This window comes from Dendrobates tinctorius, unplaced genomic scaffold (genome assembly GCF_039654945.1).
Source record: "Dendrobates tinctorius isolate UK_male_01 unplaced genomic scaffold, ASM3965494v1 ptg000036l, whole genome shotgun sequence".
NCBI classification, from domain to species: domain Eukaryota; kingdom Metazoa; phylum Chordata; class Amphibia; order Anura; family Dendrobatidae; genus Dendrobates; species Dendrobates tinctorius.
Genome location: NW_027361704.1, coordinates 14,971,598 through 14,991,761, shown reverse-complemented (window position 1 = coordinate 14,991,761; position 20,164 = coordinate 14,971,598). Strand labels below are relative to the sequence as shown.

The 20,164-nt window shown below is 41.6% G+C and overlaps 1 protein-coding gene across 2 annotated transcripts in view; it reads right to left on the bottom strand.

Moving 5' to 3' along the window:
• SLIT3 (slit guidance ligand 3) overlaps window positions 1-20,164 on the bottom strand; it is a 1,050,869-nt gene that overhangs the window by 186,480 nt on the left and 844,225 nt on the right. For both annotated transcript variants that reach the window (XM_073573732.1, XM_073573731.1), the window contains 4 exons: window positions 13,503-13,635; window positions 6,722-6,790; window positions 5,781-5,852; window positions 1,533-1,604 (listed from right to left, as the gene is read on the bottom strand). In XM_073573732.1, the coding sequence (XP_073429833.1) occupies window positions 1,533-1,604; window positions 5,781-5,852; window positions 6,722-6,790; window positions 13,503-13,635 (346 nt within the window). The remainder of the gene's footprint in view (window positions 1-1,532; window positions 1,605-5,780; window positions 5,853-6,721; window positions 6,791-13,502; window positions 13,636-20,164) is intronic.

The window sequence follows — 20,164 nt, the reverse complement described above, 5'->3', positions numbered from 1 at the left end:
AGCGTTGGACACGACATTATCCACTAACACCCATGGAAGAGCCAAAGTGGGGAATTCACGCTAATTTTTTCTCCAAGCAAGCCATCTCTATCCGTCAGTGAAGTTTTGACATTTACCCAGGAAGGGTCGAAACGTAACCTTGCCTTCACTTTTGCCGACTCTTCTCTGTGGTGTTTTTTCCTGTACATGTAATAAACACAGATACATTTTGCAACCTATATCTTTTATTGAGTGCGGCTGCTTCCTCTCTCGACTGATGTCATATTGAACTGATGTAACTCAAAATGAATTTACCGTAAGCAGGAAAACCTATGCTAACACTGTAATAAGCACAATTAGGTATCATTTAATTTTAGATAAAAGGGAAAAGACAGCTCTGAAAGATCTGGAAGGAATAAATTACAGTGGAAAACACCATATTAAGCAAACACACCATTATCAACATTTGCTGTTATACTACAACAGAGGATCCAGCAAGTAGAATATAAGAATAGGTAAAATGCACCCTCGATGCAGAGATTTCACTGCCTTATTGAAGTGCCTCTATACCACAAACAAATGAACAGTATAAACACAAATGAACAGTATAAACCGACGTGTCATTCATATATGATTATTTTCTGTGTCTAGACCACAGATTTGATATAGTATAGAAACATTTGAGATACTAACATAGCAGAAAATACAGGTCCTAAAAGGCAGGAATTCAGAAGCGAAGATACCCAAAATGTCATGTTATTGTCACTGGCACATGTTTGTTGCATAGAATTAGGAACACAACATTTTTCCAATGCTACACAAAAGGGAGTTGCCTGCCATAATGTACTTGTCATCAACATCATCTGTGATTAAGGCACAAGGTCTCTGTTCTTAACATGTAAGAACATGAATGTAAAAACGGATAGGTTAAACCAAGAAATGAGGTGACCTGGAACCAAGAGGCACAAGCACACAGTGTAACATGTATGCTCAGAGTCAAAGCTTTCTTCTGTTTGTTTGCCTTAATCAGGAACCTAGTTGGCTCTAATTGCAGTGTAGTGCGGTTTGGGGACATGCACACGTTAAGGATTTGCAGCAGACAATTCCACACCAAAAATGTGTGCATGGGCATGTGAAACGCAGGGTAAAATATGCACATTTTTGCTATGGTTTTTATTTGCATTTTGATATGTTTTTTAACTTGTGTTTTTTCCCATGCAGTGGATTGGGTGAAAAACACTGCACAAATGCTGAAAGAATTGACAAGGTACTGATGTGAAAATGCTTCAAATAAGCAAGGAATAAATGTGCATGAGACTTCAGGACTCTCATTCACAGTAGCTGGTACTAGAGAATACTTCCGTTTTTCTCACTAAACTGTGTGGAAATAATGCAACAAAAATACAGTAAATACATAACGTGTGCACATACCCTTTTATAAATTGCATAAGCCAACAGCTGAATCGTGACGTGTACTGGAGGCCATCAGTTCATTACAGAGCCTGCTGTTAACGAAATATCTCACTAATGTGGAATCCAGGAGTCATACTTACAGCACTCGGAGAGACTTCAAGCCATTAAATGCATGGACAGGAATGCACCTCAGACGGTTGTAGCTCAAAATCCTGAAAGAAATATTAATGCCGTTTAATATCATGCTCACCACTTCATGTATGCAAGAAGAGCCATAATAACATGTGGAAATACTTTCCAAGTATCCCTTTTCAGAGGAAACTGTAAGATGCAAAGCTCGGTAGGCTGCAGGCTAATCTACTACAGATAAGGACAGCCATTTTGGCCATTAGAGGTGGAGGGTGACCAGGGGGTTACAGGTTGTGGCAGCAACATCAGAATTACTTCTTGGGATTATGACTGGTTCCATCTTCTGCAATGGACTGGGTGCTTACTGGCTCAAACACTCGGACTGCAATGTCATACACATTACCATTATATATTATTATTATACATTTATATAGCGCCATTTATTCCATGGCACTTTACATGTGAAAAGGGGAAATATAGACAAGTACAATAAATGTATAAGACAAGGGACACAAAAGTACAGAAGGAGAGATGACACTGCCCACGAGGGCTCACAGTCTACAGGGATGGGTGAGGATACACTAGGAGAGGGTAGAGCTGGTTGTGCGGTGGTTCAGTAGACTGTAGGATTGTCGGAACAGGTGGGTCTTCAGGTTCTTCTTGAAGGTTTCCGTTGTTGGTGAGAAACTGATGTGTTGCGGCAGAGAGTTCCAGAGTATGTGGGAAGCACGGGAGAAGTCTTGTATGCGGTTGTGAGATAAGGGGGAGAATAGAAGGAGATCTTGAGAGGATCGATGGTTGCGTGTGGGTAGGTACCGGGAGACCATGTCACAGATGTATGAAGTAGACAGGATGTGGATGGCTCTGTATGTCACAGTTAGGGTTTTGAACTGGAGCCTCTGGGCAATGGGAAGCCAGTGTAGGGCCTGGCTTAGGGGGGAGGCTGGGGAATAGTGAAGAGACAGGTGGATTAGTAGGGCAACAGAGTGTAAGATGGACTAGAGTGGTGCCAGAGTGCTAGAGGGGAGGCCAGAGAGTAGGAGGTTGCAGTAGTCGAGGCGAGAGATGATAAGGGCGTGCACTAGTGTTTTTGTGGTCTTGTGGTTGAGGAATGCATAGATCCGGGAAATATTTTTGAGTTTGAGGCGGCAGGAGGAGGCAAGGGCTTGGATATGTGGTTTGAAAGAGAGGGCAGAGTTGAGGATCACCCCAAGGCACTGAGCGTGCGGGACTGGGGAAAGCGAGCAGCCACTGACATTGATGGATAGGTCTGCTGGAGGGATAGAGTGAGATGGGGGAAAAGATGATGAATTCTGTTTTGTCCATGTTCAGTTTGAGAAAGCGAGCAGAAAAGAAGGCTGAGATAGCAGACAGATATTGTGGGATGTTGGTCAGTAAGGAGGTGAGGTCAGGTCCAGATATGTAGATCTGCGTGTCATCAGCGTAGAGGTGATACTGCAAGCCGTGGGATTCTATGAGCTGTCCCAGGCTGAAGGTGTAGATGGAGAAGAGTAGGGGTCCTAGGATGGAGCCTTAAGGAACACCGACAGACAGGGGGCGAGGTGAGGAGGTGGTGTGTGAGAGAGAGACATTAAATGTTTGGTCTGTTAGGTATGATAAGATCCAGAATAAGGCCAAGTCTGTGATGCCAAGAGATGAGAGAATCTGTAGCAGGAGGGAATGGTCCATGGTGTCGAAGGCGGAAGACAGGTCCAGGAGAAGGAGGACAGAGTAGTGTTGCTTGCTCTTGGCGGTTAGTAGGACGTTGGTAACTTTAGTTAGGGCAGTTTCAGTTGAGTGATGCGGTCGGAAGCCAGATTGTAACCGGTCAAAGAGGGAACAGGAGGAGAAATGGGAGGACAGTTCAAGATATACATGCTGTTCCAGTAGTTTTGAGGCATAAGGGAGAAGAGAAATAGGGCGATAGTTAGACATACAGGATGGGTCGAGGGAGGGCTTTTTGAGGATGGGTGTGATTGAGGCATGTTTGAATGATGAGGGAAAGACAACATTTGTAAGTGAAAGGTTGAAGAGGTGTGTTAGAGTTGGGATGAAGACTGTGGCAAGGTTAGGGATGAGGTGGGACGGGAGCAGGTCAAGCGTGCAAGTGGTGAGGTGTGATCTTGACAGAAGGATGGAGAACTGATCTTCTGTCATGGTGGAGAAGCTGGTTTTGGAAGAAGAGGGCTGAGCGGCTAAAAGGGGCATTGGTGGCTGCAGGCCAAAGCTTTCTCTGATCGTATCGATCTTCTGCTTAAAGAAGGTGGCAAAGTCTTCAGCAGAAATGAGAGGAGAGGGAGGAGGTGCTGTGGGATGGAGTAGAGAAGTGCAAGTGTTGAAGAGTTGTTTAGGGTTTTGAGACAGGGAGGATATGAGAGATGAGAAGTAGGTTTGTTTTGCAGCAGAGAGCATGGACCTGAAGCTGGCAAGGGACTGTTTGTATGCGTTGAAGTGCTCGGTAGAATGGGTTCTCTTCCATCTCCGCTCAGCGGCCCTGGAAACCTGTCTCAGTTCTCTGGTGAGGCTTGTCAGCCACGGATGCCTGTTGATTGTATGAGTTTTGCTCTGCGTGAGTGGTGCGGCCGAATCAAGTGTTGCTGTTATTGTGGTGTTGTAAAAAGTGGAAGCACCATCTGTGTCAAAAAGGGAAGCTATGTCTGTGAGGGGGAGAAGGGACTCAGAGAGTGATTGTAAATTGATGTGTTTGAGATTCCTGCGAGGGTGAGCGAGTTTGTGGGGTGGGGGTTGCATAGTAGGAGAGGAGAGGGAAGAGAATATCAGTAGGTTGTGGTCAGACGGGGGAGGGGTAATTTAGTGAGATTAGTGAGGGAACAGAGATGGGTGAAGATAAGGTCCAACGTGTGGCCATCTTTGTGAGCGGCCGCAGAGGACCATTGAGTGAGGCCGAGGGAAGCCATGAGCGATAGAAGTTTAGAGGAAGCCGGGGTGGAAGTGTCAATGGGGATGTTGAAATTGCCCATGATGATGGTGGGGATGTCAGCAGAGAGGAAATGGAGTAGCCAGGTGGTGAAGTGGTCGAGAAGGGTGGAGATGGCGAGTTGTGAGGGGCGGTAGATGACAGCCACTTGGAGGTTGGAGGGGGAATAGATGTGGACGGAGTGCACCTCAAATGAGGGAAGAGTAGCAGAGGGTGGTAGTGGAATTGGGGTAAAGGAGCAGGTATCAGACAGGAGCAAGCCAACTCCTCCACCATGTTTGTTGCTGGGGCGAGGGGTGTGAGAGAGATGGAATGCGCCATAGGAAAGCGCAGCTGGAGAGGCTGTGTCAGAGGGAGTGAGCCAGGTTTCTGTGATGGCAAGGAAGGAGAGTTTGTTGGTGATAAAGAGGTCATGGATAAACGACAGCTTGTTGCAGACAGTGTGTGTTCCATAGAGCTCCAGGTAGGGGGACCGGGGGAGTAGGGGCTGGATGAATAGGTATGAGGTTGTCATGGTTGCGAAAACATGTAGAGGATCATGGCAGGGTGTTAGAAATGATTGTGGGGATGTGTTGAGGAGGGCCAGGATTTGGGGATACGTCTCCAGTAATGAGGAGTAGTAGACAGAACGCTAGAAGAAGGGAGCAGGAAAGGACGTGATGTGGCCGTGTGTGTCTGGAGAGAAAGGATTGTATGTGGAGGAACAGTTCTGAGGTGAAGGTGAGATGGCTGGGGAGGATTGAGGGGGAAATGACTAGTTCCTTAATAGGAGGGGGGATTACAGGAGTTAGGGAATAGTAAAGTAGTACGGGGGTGATAGTTAAAAGAAACCGAAACTTTGTAGTGGTGTTATAGTCCGTTACCTTACAGTCAAATTCCAGTTCCATTCTAGTCTAATTCACAGTAGTGTAATTAGAAATCTGTCATTTGAAATATGGAAAAATAAATAGATGCCTGGTCAGACGCATGGCCCTGAATATATGTGCAATTGAGAGGGGTCAGCTGTGAGAGGGTTGTGGGTGTGATTGCCCAGACCACATGTTCTGAGTTAAACACAGGTGATAAAAAAGGGGGGAGGGATTGACTACTCAGGTATGCATGGAAGACACAATAGGAATGAATACATTATGGATGCAAAGCAGTGCAATGCCAGGGATAGTATATGCACTTCATATAGACAGACAAGGCAGGAAAGTTGAGTGGATCGGCATACCAGAATAGGTTTATATGCATATATAGACAGTATTTATTTGAGCATGCTGCTGGGAAACACAATGGACATGACTTAAGTATACAAATGAGTGAAAGGCTCCATACTCACAGTGTAGATAAGTGGGTCATGTTGCTGAAGGTGTAGTTGCCCAGAACACCGATGCTGTTGTTGCTTAAATCTCTAAATAATATACATATGACAAATACATATGCATTTATGATCAGCTGCAAACAGCATTACTAAAGTAACAAATCAGACTTTTTATGACATTATCATTCAGATTTAGGCCCTGTGCACATCACGCCATCCTCCATACACTAACCATAGATCAGAACGGGCCCTAAAGGGGCTGTCTCATGCTGCTGGGGGGTGCGCGCTGTATGAATCAATAGTTCATACCATGGTTATGCTGTGTCCAGAACTGTGAGCCCTCCAATGTTAGACACAGCCGTGGCAGAGTACAGGAGATGGGCTGCATCGGTGGATGGTAACCTTGGCAACAGCAAGTAAAGCATACATTTAAATTCCTCTCCTTTCTTGAAAATGGAGAGGATTTGTAATACGTAAATCGAAAAATTGCTTGTTTTTACAAAAACTTTGTTACTCATTTATAATGATGAGACAACCCCTTTAAGTTCAAACCAGAACCCTGTAAGACATAGAACTATAGTATCTTTGTGAGTCATACAAGCTGTTAGTGTCCATATGAATGAAGCCAGTAACAAAGCCTACAGGGGATAAGAGTGGCAGAAATGAAATAGAGTGAAAGCCCTCTTAAAAAACCTTTTATTAAATCATAATAAAAAAATGCAGTTATAGAGGTAAACAGTAGATTAAGGACCTTAACAAAAAACCTATATAATAAATATACATTATATACACTGTATTAGTGTTGTATACAATACTTGGGACTTCTGCCACTAAGTACAAAACATACATAATCATTAAAAGTTTCATTGATTATTATTTTATCGTTGTGCCCCATGCTGATGTATGTATAGGGAAGACAACCCTGAAAGATAAGGGGTCTAGAACGACATGATACTTACATCAGTGTTATGTGCTTGAAATTAGAGATTTCTTTTGGCACTGACGTTAAGTGGTTTCCTTCCAAATATCTAAATTAACAGAAAAGATAAAAGATTAGGACATCAACTGAAAGGGATTTAAATGCAAAACATTTACAAGAAAGTAATGGTAAGACTGACAAAAGAAAATTTCCTGTATTAGCAGAATGGATGGAAGAGCTGGCACTGATTCCTAAACCTAGGGCAGGAAAAGAACGAATACCTAGTAATTACTGATCCAGCAGTATTAGAGGGAGCAGGCTCTCTTCCTTCATAGCTGAAATTGTCATGGGTTTGGCCAATTCAAGTACCAAAAGGATAATGGTTCTGAAATGGGGCCGAGGTTGTAATTTATGTGTTGGCAGTGGAAAGCATTCAACTTCTCATATTCACAAATTCAAATAAGAACCAATATACTGTGGTTGTAAGTAGGCTCCACGTCAGCTGGAGTAAATGGAGAGGTCAGGTTTCCTCTCTTACACCAATGCCTTAAAAATATGGGGAAGGAAATGAGCATAATATTGAGATTTATTTTCGATTTTTTTTCCCCTATTACAAATGTTAAAAGATTCTCTTCTCAAATGAAGTGTTGAATGATGCTGCAGCTCTAGACACTGCACACAGTATGTGTGAGTGAACCTATATTCAATATGTGAGTGAAGCTATATAGTTCTCTCATTATTACATTATACTGCTTCAGAAAATCCTCATATAAGCATGATTACCTTAAGAAAACACATATAGTATTAAAATCAGAGAAAACTAACCAACCTTTAAAGAGTTATTCTCATCCTCATAGATGTATATAGTCAGATGTTGACTTTTTAAAACAAGCACTTTTACTGCTTGTCAAAAGTTGGGATATGAGTTAGATAGAACAAAGACTGGGGCCACTGAAACACTGCCTGCACCCCCACTGTTAACAGGTAATTGAAGCAGGTTATCTGATGAAGAGCAGACATGGAGTGTGTAAACAGAGTAATTAGCAGGTAGCTGTCATTGTTGGGTAACCATTTGGGCCAAACGATGTATCCCTGAATGCCTCCACTGGCACATAGTTGTTTTTCAAGAAGTATCGTTTCTTCTTGCAGAGAATGACATGCAAAGCATGCCGAGATGAGGAGAATTAAAGCCGCAATGCTCCTCTGGGAAATTTGCAAATTGTCTCCTCAGAGAGGAAGAGGACTAGAACTCTAGTGCCACCTATTGGAAGTAGCAATCCTAAAAGTCAATGTCGACCCTTTAATGAGCCTTGTTATATGACTTAGGATAAAAGCCAAAACCAGAATCTCAGTTTGCAAGACACTGTGTTTCCGGGTACTGACCCTCATCAGTGCAAAGTGTGAGATCTGGTTTGGCTGTGTGGGAGGCGTCTGACCTATGTCCAAGAAGTATAATTTCTCCTTGCGGAGAATGGCATGCTAAGCATGCCGAGATGAGGTGACTTAAAGCCGCAATGCTCCTCTGGGAAATATGCAAATTGTCTCTTCAGAGAGGAAGAGGACTAGAACTTTTTTATTAGATAAAGTCCTGTCAATGAAGCTAAGGGCTACATATCAGAACAACTATGGCACAAAGGAACAATTATAGGTATTAGTTGTAGTGGTAGAAAGAGAAGTAAAGGTGCTGTTCTAGTGGATTTTCTATTCAGCTAAGAAGAGAATTGAAAAAAACAAACTAGAGAGTTTTTAAGGATTAGTTTTCGCCCTCGTATACGGTACGTAATTGAATTTGAGGAAACAGATGAGCATCATAACGATCCAATGGCTATTTGTAAATCTGATCTTTCTACAATTTTAAAGTATCCATAACACTTTTTTATACTTCTATCCATTATTATTTTCTAGCATGAGGATAAAAATGTATAGTGAACCAAAATTTAATTAAACCTCCAAGATTATTCCTATTTGCTTATTCAAGAAAATGAAAGATACTGATCTAACTGAGTGGCTTCAAACAAGAAAACCTCTGGATTGCATTAGCGGAGAATCCCATGGGACAAAGAAGCAAGAAGGTAAACTTTATATTCATATATTCACTGAGGTGAAGACACTGCAGGAAATTGGAAAATCTATTTTGTTGCTGTTAGAAAGCATGTGATTGTAATTTCCCTGTGTTCACAGAATGGCACCAAATTTTAAGCAACAGTATTTCTTTTATCAGACGATGGACAGAAAAGTGGAGATTTAAAAGCACTGCTGACACCCAAGATAGTAGACAGTATCAGGTGTAAGAAAGTAGGAGGTAAGGTCCAGGATGCCAAGTATGTATCACTGAGGTGGTTGGACTTGGTAATGTAAGTCTCTGGAAGTCTGTACCAGGTAACAGAGGGTTTTTATTAGAGTCATCAAAAGAGTCTGGGTGGGAAAGATCGCTCCCATACTCCAGTCCGGGTCTTACAGGCAAAATAACAGGCACCTCTGTTACATTAGCAGAGTGTGTTGTATTGGGACTGGAGAAAGACGGAGCTGGCGGATAGTCTGTATTGCAGCCTAAGAGGTTCCTGTAATTCCAAGTTGGGGAGACCATTTTGATTTACTTTGTGTTACCCAAGGGCTGTTTGGTTATTCATTTGTGCTGAAGAAATGACTGATTTGTTATTCTGTTGTGCTAAAGAAAGGACTGCTTTGTTATTCTGTTGTGCTAAAGAAAGGACTGCTTTGTTATTCTGTTGTTTAGAAGACTGTTTTCATTTTTTGAAGCTGTGACGTTTATCAAGGACAATAAACTTAATTTTTAGATTAAAACCCTGTAGCTGTATCTTTCCAAATGACTACCAGTGTGCTGAAACTCTCACACTGGAAATGTTATTGTAGGTGAAAAGACAATAAATTTCAGAATTGCATTATGTCTATATCAACCATAACCCAATTATAACAAGTATCACAGTATACAAAACCCTGATGTTTGTTGGCACTGTGCTATGACCTCATGTAGAGTGCTGATACACACATTGCATGTGCACCTACAGTACAATAAAGAATACTGACGCTGTGGGGAATTTATCAAGCCTCTTTGCCAGCATTTTTGGCATAAAAGACGCAAATGTTGTTGCACTGAGCCTTTGAACAAAAAATGTGACTTTTTGTGAAGGTGGGTAAGAAGGTGGATGAGGTTACGAAAGAGTTTAAGCCACATTTCCAAATTGTGATTTTTTTAAAAATTGTCATTCCAGCAGAGGGTGGCAGAAAAACTAGAAAAACAGCTCTAAGAAGAAGTTTTATATGTAAAGATGTGAGAAATGTAGCAAACATTGTATGACACTTTAATAAATTTAATAAAAAGGAAAAAAAAAAGCACACTCTTCAACACAGTCCTCACAACACAGGTACAAGCAGTACAGTATCCAGGTCCATGAACACACAGGTCCCAAAATAGAAGAAACCAGTAGCCCTCCAACTTCAGATAAAGTGTTTAGTCTCTAAGCAAGAAACACTCCAACCTCAGCGGTCTTTAGTTGAAATGTTGTATGCTTGTGAATAAAAACTTTGACCAAAGTTGGAGTGATGAAGTGTGGGAGGGAACCAGAGAACCCGGAGGAAACCAACAGAAACACAGGGAGAACATACAGACTCCTTGGAGATGTTGTATTTGGTGGAGTATGAACCCAGGACTCCAACCCTGCAAGGCTGCAGTGCCAACCACTGTGCCACTGTAGACAATAACTAAACTATGCTACAGATTTGCAATTAATTAGCTCTAAACTAATATATGGTTACTATACAGTTGATCTGGCCTGAAAAACCCACAAATTACAGCTCTTTACATTTTAGACAGACTTTTTTTTTTTTTTTTTTTTTTTTTTACAGATACCAAGTCCAAAAGCAAGGCTAAATTAAATGTTAGGAAAGTCTGGTTTATTCAATCTCCTAATATACATTAAATGCTCTATTAAAGTATTTTTTGCTGATAAAAGTGTTGGTTGTGATAAGTGTATGGTGGATATCCGAGAATCTATACTGACATGGGGGTTTACTTTTCAGTTGGTACATGATTGTAACTGAATGGTCTGTGGGTGGTGGGTTTGTTAAAAAAAAAAAAAAACACATTAAAGGTTTGTCAAAGAATGACATTTTTATCCCACAGGCTTCCACTGTATAAAATAATGCTACTTGCTTACAGATCCCCTTCTGGAGTGCCAGATCCCGAAGGCTGTCCCTTGTGTTTGTGGTCCGTCTAAAGCTGTGATGTCACAACTACAGTACACATGACCAATGCAGGGATCCACTGGCTCAGTGGTCTTCTGCCAACTACCTGGGCCCAGTAATTGCCTATAGATGTCATGTGCGCTGTAGTCGTGATGTCACCATTGCCTTCTGTCAACAAAACAGGCAAAGAGCCGGCAGCTGTAGATGGAGCAGGGGTCAGTGAGCAAAGCTCAGTTTCTTATTTTTAGACAGTGGAAGCCTAAGGAGTAAAATAGCATTCTAAGTAATGCCTTTTTAAAAAGTGTTCCATTTAGAACACTATAATTGATATTGCAATAGAAAGATATAAAGGAAAAATCTGATTCAAGGCTGACTGGTGCTGTTTTTTTCTTTTTATATTTTGAGTTATAATTAACTATAAGTAGATGAAAATTAACCTATACAAACAAAGTGAGTGTTTTCCAACCTATCTGCTGAGTACTGAAGACTTTCCTAAGTTAGAGAACTGCATCTGAAATTTGATTACTGTGTTATACTGTATAATGATCTGTTTCCACTTTATACGCTATTATTACAAATACGTCTTCCTATCTGAAAATCCTACTTTACATAAAACCTGACAACTTCTTCACCATTAAAGTGAACCTGTCAGTAGGATTGTGCTCAGTAACTTACAGACAGTGTCAGGTCGGCGCCGTTATACTGATTAAAATGATACCTTGGTTAATGAAATCCGTCTTGTGGTTGTTGTTTAATCTTTATATATTTTTATTAATGATATACTTTGGAATGGCTTCAAGTGGTGCTCTGATTAGGTATTCATAATGCATACTGCTGACCTGTCACTAGTTTACATAAAAAATATATTTATCTTGGAAGGGAAAAAAAACCCCTTCTGCAGGCAGGCACTGGCGGTGGCGCCTGACTGCAGCCTGATCGCATATGTATACTGTATTATAATTAATTTCTTTGCTGTTCTCCTGATATTCCTAAAAAAAAAAATCTGTTTGAAAATGGCACAGGCCGCAGCTGCGCAGTAGCAGGTATTGGTGATCCAAAAGCTGCAACAGCGCATCTTGGAGCAGGAAATTTTTTTCTCTAGCAAGATGGTGATGCCAGCGCCTGTGCAACAGCAGCTATCGGATAACCGATAGCTGCTACTGTGCAGGCACGGCTGGCCCGGGCCTGCCTGTAGAAGGGTTTTTTTACTTCCAAGATATATATATAATATTCAAAATGTAAATTAGGGGGCATGTCACTGAGGTATCATTTTAATCAGTATTACGGAGCTGACCAGACACTGTCTGTAGGTTACTGTGCACAAGCCTACTGACAGGTTCTCTTTAATATTTTGCCAGTCAGGAAAAATTATATTTTGGACTGTCGGGTGTTCGGACTTCTATAAGGCACAGTGTTGTTGTTGAAACTAAAACCCATACAAAGTTTATTACTGAAGTTTATAAGAAAACTGAACAAATGAGTAAACAGGAGGAAACATGTCGTCATGACAATTTGGCAGTTAATGCAGCCCTTGTGCATAGGACCTGTTTATTTATACGGAGTTTGTCAGAAGGTTTATGTCTAGTAAACCATCTATGGTGCCAGAAGGGAAAAACATACCTGTGTGGGCATTGATAAATTTAGTATTGTAGAGAAAATCATATGTATGAAAATGTTATGGCTAGCACACCGGTATAGGGGGCTTCTAGTCCTATCCAATGCGCCCACTCTCCTCGGTCAATGAGAGTTACTCCGCCCCGTGGCCATCACGTTTCTGACTGCCACAGCCTTGCTGACATGCTGTCTGCACTACATTAATCCCCTACCTGTAGCTTTGTAGCACTCTGGAAGAACTTGCATAACTGAACAAAGTGGATTTTCTCCCAAATGCCAATGCTATCTGAAGTAATGCTTGCCCATACTCAGCTTAGTAGACACCATCACACAGACTTCCTTTATATCTCAGCATACAAACAAGTATGATATTAAAAATCACTTCTTACATTTATTATGCAAACCAGGAGGGACTTTTGCCTCTGAAAGGGATCCTTTAAAATGTTTAATTTTTGCCTTTCCTCTACATTCTTTAGGCAGTGCCTGAAATAAGTCTGGCAATTAACATTGACGCTTAAAGATGCTGAAATGAGTTGGTGACCATGGCTCCAAATATCAGGCTCAGGCAGTTAAGTAGTGAAAAGTGGGTACCACAACCTCCTGGGTAACTTTTATATATGTAGTGTTGCGGGATTATGTCATTACTTTAACATTTACTGTATATATTAAAAAATAACATGAAACCTATTTATTTATATGCACCATTTACCTAATGAGCATATAGAATGTGTCTTATCCACTCCTGTTAATAACATGAATCACTCTCATTTATTACATTTTATTTTTCTCACATATATATATAGTGTCATTAATTCCACAACGCTTTACAGACATTATTGCTACTTATTATTACTCTTGCTCCAGATGTATACAAATTTATTAATGAATGCAGAAGAAATTGTGAAAAACAATGTGTAATAATGTGTCTTGAAATCATTTTGTTGCGTGGTTGTTAGTCATCATATACACTTGTTACTACTTAATGTTTGTGCCATACTTACAGCTCTGTCACATCTTTAGGGATGTTTTTAGGGAGTGCTTTCAATCCTTTGTTGCCACAACGAACTACGGAGTCCACACAAGTGCACTGTTCTGGGCATCGGAGGGTAGAGAGACAGCTGCTCTCCTCGTTGCCTATGAAGCAATGAGGAAATAGGTTTTACATTTCTTATGATACCAAAAAGCATATAATATAGGACAAATGGTGTGCACAATAGACAAAAATGGCAAAAAGAATAGAGGAGAATACGGCACTGAGATGTACAAATGAAGCAGGTCATGAGCAAACAGATGTGCAAATATGCAGACACTGCGCAAATATCGCAAATAATGAAGAGGCAATGGGGAGTTATACCTGTGTGGTCCGCGGTCCAAGTGCGGCACACATCCCTCATCCTGTAGTGCATTGGTATTTGATCTGGTGTTGGTAAGTAAGGCTGCCCACTGTATTATATATATATACAGTATATATATATATATATATATATATATATATATATATATATAAAACTGAATGTATGTATGTGTGCATCACCAACCAATCACCAAGCAACTCTCATTTCACCAGAGCTGGTTAAAAGAAGCTGAGATGTGATAGATTGCTATGGGCAAGTTTCCTCATTTGATAACACATCAGCAGACACTGACATGGCGGGAGAAATCTAGCATCCCTGGGAACATAAGCTCCCAGCCATTGTCTGCCCCCCAAAAAGGAGCAGAGAGCACATGACAGAAATGAATCCCACCCTCCTGTGCCCATATACCATCACACATCCTCCATCCCATAGGCACGTAGGCACATCTTCCCTCTTAAAGTGATCATTGGTATGGAAGTCAGAGCAAATCCATCCAGCGCTTTGGTTTTGACCCCAGGCCTCTCTTAAAGGGATCCCCAGTATGGAAGTTAGGACGGTTCCACTCAGCTCTGTGGTTCTGACCCCAGGGTCTCTTAAAAGGCTCATTGGTATGGAAGTGAGGGCAAATCCACTCTGCACTTTGGTACTGACCCCAGGCCTCTCTTAAAGGGATCTCCAGTATGGAAATTAGGGCAAATCCACTCTGCGCTTTGGTACTGACCCCAGGCCTTTCTTAAAGGGATCTCCGGTATGGAAGTTAGGGCAAATCCATTCTGCGCTTTGGTACTGACCCCAGGCCTCTCTTAAATGGATCTCAGGTATGGAAGTTAGGGTAAATCCCTCAGCTCTCTGATTTTCACCCCAGGCTTCTATGAAAGGGATCTGTTGTGAATTCTCTTTCAGGGCTCCCTCTGGTGGTTACTGGAGGTAGTGGAGCTGGCCAGATTGACAGAGGTCTGCCACCTGATGATGAGGATGACGATTGGAGATCTGGGGTTACTGATTGGAGTATTTAAGTCAGCAGACTTCCTTAAATCCTTGCTGGTGATTTCTTTCCTGTGCATTCTGTGGTCTGATGTCTCCTGCTCTGATCCTGCATTGTTCAGCTAAGTGGTTCATTTGCTAATCCTTTGCATCTGATCTGGTTTTGTCTATCTCTGCTTGTTGTGCGGGTTCAGCTTGCTCCTGCTGAGGGCTGTGCTGGACCAACGCTCCATATGTTACTGCTTGTGTCAGTTTGTTCAGTCCCCTGTTATATTGGTCTCTTTTGCTTCGCTTCCAGTTTTAACCGGAGTGCTGATATAGTGGGGGCGAAGTTGTGTGACTTCAGTGTTCTATTGTACATCAGACGTGTTGGATTTTTCAGGTTTTTTGCGTGATTGCAGACAGTGTCTTTCCTTTCCTATCGTATCTGGTCAGTTTGGGCCCCATCATTTGCTCAGTCTATTTTTCTGCCTGCGTTTGTGTTTCATTTTGTCTCACCGACAATATATGTTTGGGGGCTATCTATTCCTTTAGGGTCTGCTCCGGGGCAGTTTAGATTTCACCTTTCTTGCTTTAGGCTTAGTTAGCTGTCCGGCTGCACCGAGGCATCTAGGGCATCGTAGGTACGCTCCATGGCTACTGCTAGTTGTGTGGATAGGATCAGGGGTCTGAAATCTGCTTAGTTACCAACCTCTCTGGTTTTCTGGTGGCTTAGCCTGTTCCTGACATCCTCTTCAGTGACCCATTCATAACAGGGATCATTGGTATGAAAGTCAGGGCAAATCCACTCAGCGCTCCGGTTCTGACGCCAGGCCTCTCTTAAAGGGATCCCCGGTATGGAAGTTAGGACCGTTCTACTCAGCGTCCTGGTTCTGACCCCAGGCTGATGGGATGATGTGGGATATTAGGGGTAGTAATCCGGTGGCACTGGCTGATGGGATGATGTGGGATATTAGGGGGAGTAGTCCGGTGGCTCTGGCTGATGGGATGATGTGGGATATTAGGGGTAGTAGTCTGGTGGCTCTGGCTGATGGGATGATGTGGGATATTAGGGGTAGTAGTCAGGTGGCTCAGGCTGATGGGATTATGTGGGATATTAGGGGTAGTAGTCTGGCGGCTGTGACAGGATGATGTGGGATATTAGTGGTAGTTGTCCGGTGGCTCTGGCTGACGGGATGATGTGGGATATTAGGGGTAGTAGTCCAGTGGCTTTGACAGGTTGATGTGGGATATTAGGGGTAGTAGTCCGGTGGTTCTGGCTGACAGGACGATGTGGGATATTAGGGGTAGTAGTCTGGTAGCTGTGGCTGATGGGATGATGTGGGATATGCGGAGCGGGTGGGGCTCTACACTCAGCTTTATATATATATATATTATAATCATTATAATTTGTTATAACTAACCGTAGTTAGTTACTATGCCCGGGCAGCGCCGGGCTCTTCAGCTAGTGTATATATATATATATATATATATATATATATATATACACATATATATATATATATATATATATATATATATACACACACACACATATATATATATATATATATATATATATATATATATATATATATTACAGTGGGCATGGAGAGTATTCAAACCCCTTTAAATGTTTCAATGTTTCACTCTGTTTAATTTGCAGCCATCTGGTAAACTCAAAAAGTTAATTTTTTCCTCATTAATGTACATTCTGCATTAATGTACATTATTAAAAAAGAAAAACTGAAATATCACATGGTCATAAGTATAGAAACCTTTGCTCTGTATTGAGTAGAAGCACCCTTTTGAGCTAGTAAAGCCATGAGTCTTATTGGAAATGATGCAGCAAGTTTTTCACACCTGGATTTGGAGATCATCTGCCATTCTTCCTTGCAGATCCTCTCCAGTTCCGTCAGGTTGGTTGATGAACGTTGGTGGACAGTCATTTTCGGCTCTCTCCAGAGATGCTCATTTGGCTTTAGGTCAGGGCTCTGGCTGGGCCAGTCAAGAATGGTCACAGAGTTGTTATGAAGCCTCTCCTTTGTTATTTTAGCTGTGTGCTTAGGGACTTTGTCTTGTTGGAAGGTGAACCTTCGGCCAAGTCTGAGGTCCAGAGCACTCTGGAAGAGGTTTTCATCCAGGATATCTCTGTACTTGGCTGCATTCATGTTTTCTTCAATCACAGCAACCAGTCATCCTGTCCCTGCAGCTTAAAAACACCCCCATAGCATGATGCTGCCACCACCATGTTTCACTGTTGGGATTGTATTGGGCAGGTGATGAGCAGTACCTGTTTTTACCACACATACCGCTTCGAGTTATCACCAAAAAGTTCTATCTTCGTCTCATCAGAACAGAGAATCTTACTTCTCATAGTCTGGGAGTCCTTCATGTGTTTCTTAGCAAACTTTATGCAGGCTTTCATATGTCTAGCACTGAGGAGAGGCTTCCGTCAGGCCACTCTGCCATAAAGGCCCAACTGGTGTAGGGCTGCAGTGATAGTTGACATTGTGAAACTTTCTCCCATCTCCCTACTGCATCTCTGGAGCTCATCCACAGTGATCTTGGGGTTCTTCTTTGCCTTTCTCACTAAGATTCTTCTCCCACGATTGCTAAGTTTGGCTGGACGGCCAGGTCTAGGAAGACTTCAGGTGGTCCCAAACTTCTTCCATTTAAGGATTTTGGAGGCCAATGTGGTCTTAGGAACTTTGAGTACTGCAGAAATTCTGTTGCCACCCTGGACAGATCTGTGACTTCCCACAATTCTGTCTCTGAGCTCCATGGCCAGTTCTTTTGACCACATGATTCTCATTAGGTCTGACATGCACTGTGAGCTCTTATATAGATAGGTGTGTGCCTTTACAAATTAAGTCCTATCAGTTTAATTAAACACAGCTGGACTCCAATCAAGGAGTAGAACCATCTCAAGGAGGATCACAAGGAAATGGACAGCATGTGACTTAAATATGAGTGCCTGAGTAAAGGGTCTGAATACTTATGACCATGTGATACTTCAGTTTTTCTTTTTTTATAAATTTGCAAACATTTCTACATTTCTGTTTTTTTTTAGTAAAAAAAAAATGAACTTTTTTGAATTTACCAAATGGCTGCAATGAAACAGAGTGAAAAATTAAAAAATTTAAAGGGTTCTGGATACTTTCCATACCCATTATATATATATATATATATATATATATATATATATATATATATATAGAGAGAGAGAGAGAGAGAGAGAGAGCGCGAGAGAGAGAGAGGCAGATATATACCGGGTGAGTCATAAAGGACGGACGTTTTTAAACTAATCATAAAATCGTTAAATATTTATTAAATATAAATGTATTCACAGATTTGGTTACGTATACTAATAGCATTTGACAAATTCAAGTGTGGAAAACAACATCTGCCATGTGGTGGCCATTATCAGTGATGCATTTCCAAAGGCGTTCTTGGAAGTTGGCATCAACACGTTCCAACACAACTCTGTCGATTTGGGCAACTTCCACTCGAATAGCTTCCTTCAGTTCTTGTAATGATCGAGGCTTAAGCTTGTATACACGTGATTTGAGGTGACCCCATAAGTAATAATCGCACATGGACAGGTCTGGGGACCTAGGAGGCCAATTAATATCGCCAAACCTGGAAATGATGCGACCAGGGAAGAGAGGGCGAAGAACATTCATTGTTGCTCCAGCTGTGTGGGCCGTTGCCCCATCTTGTTGAAACCACACACTAGAGATGGGGATATGTTGCCGTCGTAACTCAGGAACAAAGAAGTTATTTATCATGGCGATATAACGTTGTGAGTTCACGGTAACAGTATTGCCATTATCGCCTTCGAAAAAGTACGGACCGATCACGCCATATTTGCCCATAGCGCACCACACCGTTACCTTAGGGCTGTGCAGCGGTACGTGCCGTTCGTGGAGCCCCCGGTGGTCGTTTGTTCATTAGTGTACCTCGTGTACGGAGTGCTTCAACCCAACGTAGGATAGTGTTACGAGCGGGAACAGCTTAATTTCTGTGAATATTGAAATGACGCCGAAACTCACGCTGAACGGCTGTGATACACTCATTATTCTTGACAAAACTGTCGTACGCAAAAACTCGATGTTCTATCGTCCACGGCACCATAGCTTAAACTGAAACTAAAATAAAAACAATGCTTTCACCTCACAAACATAACCCCGCCTCCCGCACATCTCTACCTCCACCTGGTGGTGAGTTATAGCCACTTCAAATACATCCGTCCTTTATGACTCACCCGGTATATATATTCCTATTTATTTTTATATATATTCTCCTGGTGCATTTCTTCCTACCATATCTCCATCCTGTTTAGTGTCACATTGTTACTACTATACGTATTCCCCGGTAAAAATTTCAACATTTGTGCTTATGTGGGAACTTCCCTGTGAGATGATTTTCTCTCCCTCCTTCTGGCAGTGGGCACACGATTGATGAGTCTGTACTTAGTGGCTTATATATTTTATTGTGAAATATTACAATTATACCTATATGGTCAGACTCATCCCATTAGCCAATGTTCCTTTGTTATTTCTTTATTGTATGCTTTTATTCCTGTAATTAGTATTCTTCCCTTTAAATTGTGTGTTTGCTTGTACTGTTATCTTGTACCATTTTGTCCAATAAAAGGACTTTTATCTTCACACCGATTGTTCCTCATTTTTCCTGTTAAGATCATAAGTAGTTCGGGGTTCTCTTTTTTTGGTTTCCAGAAATCTTCGGAATGGTCTACCATTCATCCACTAGCAAAATATGTCACTTATTGCACACAGAGATTAATCTATATTTCTTTCAAAGCTGATATACAGTATTTGCTATGTGTTATTTTAATACAGGATGCAGCAGACCCCATGATACAGGCTGGGACAGCACAGGCACAAAATACTGACGAAGGGGCCTGGCTGCATCCTATGAAAAAAGGTGCAATAAAAAGATGAAAAAGATGTATAAAATATATGAGATATTGGTCAATATTTTGACCAAAATGGGCAACTCACATCAAGAGTCCTCATTGTCTTATGAGTCACTACACTACAATCAAGCAATTTTTAAATTATTGTAGTTAGCAAAATTAACAGAGAAGGTTACGAGCAACAGTGTATACGTGAGTAGTGGACATCATGGCAGAAGCAGAGAAATCCCAATAGAAAAGGCCAATACGCTGCACCAATGAACACTACTTATGTCCTAGTTGTGAAGAGACATTGAAAAAATTATGGTGTGAAAGATTCCTTAGATATGTCTCATGTTTCCCTTTCACACTGATAGAATGCAGATTTTTGTAACGTGATCTACTGTTTTTCTTTCTAGTCAAT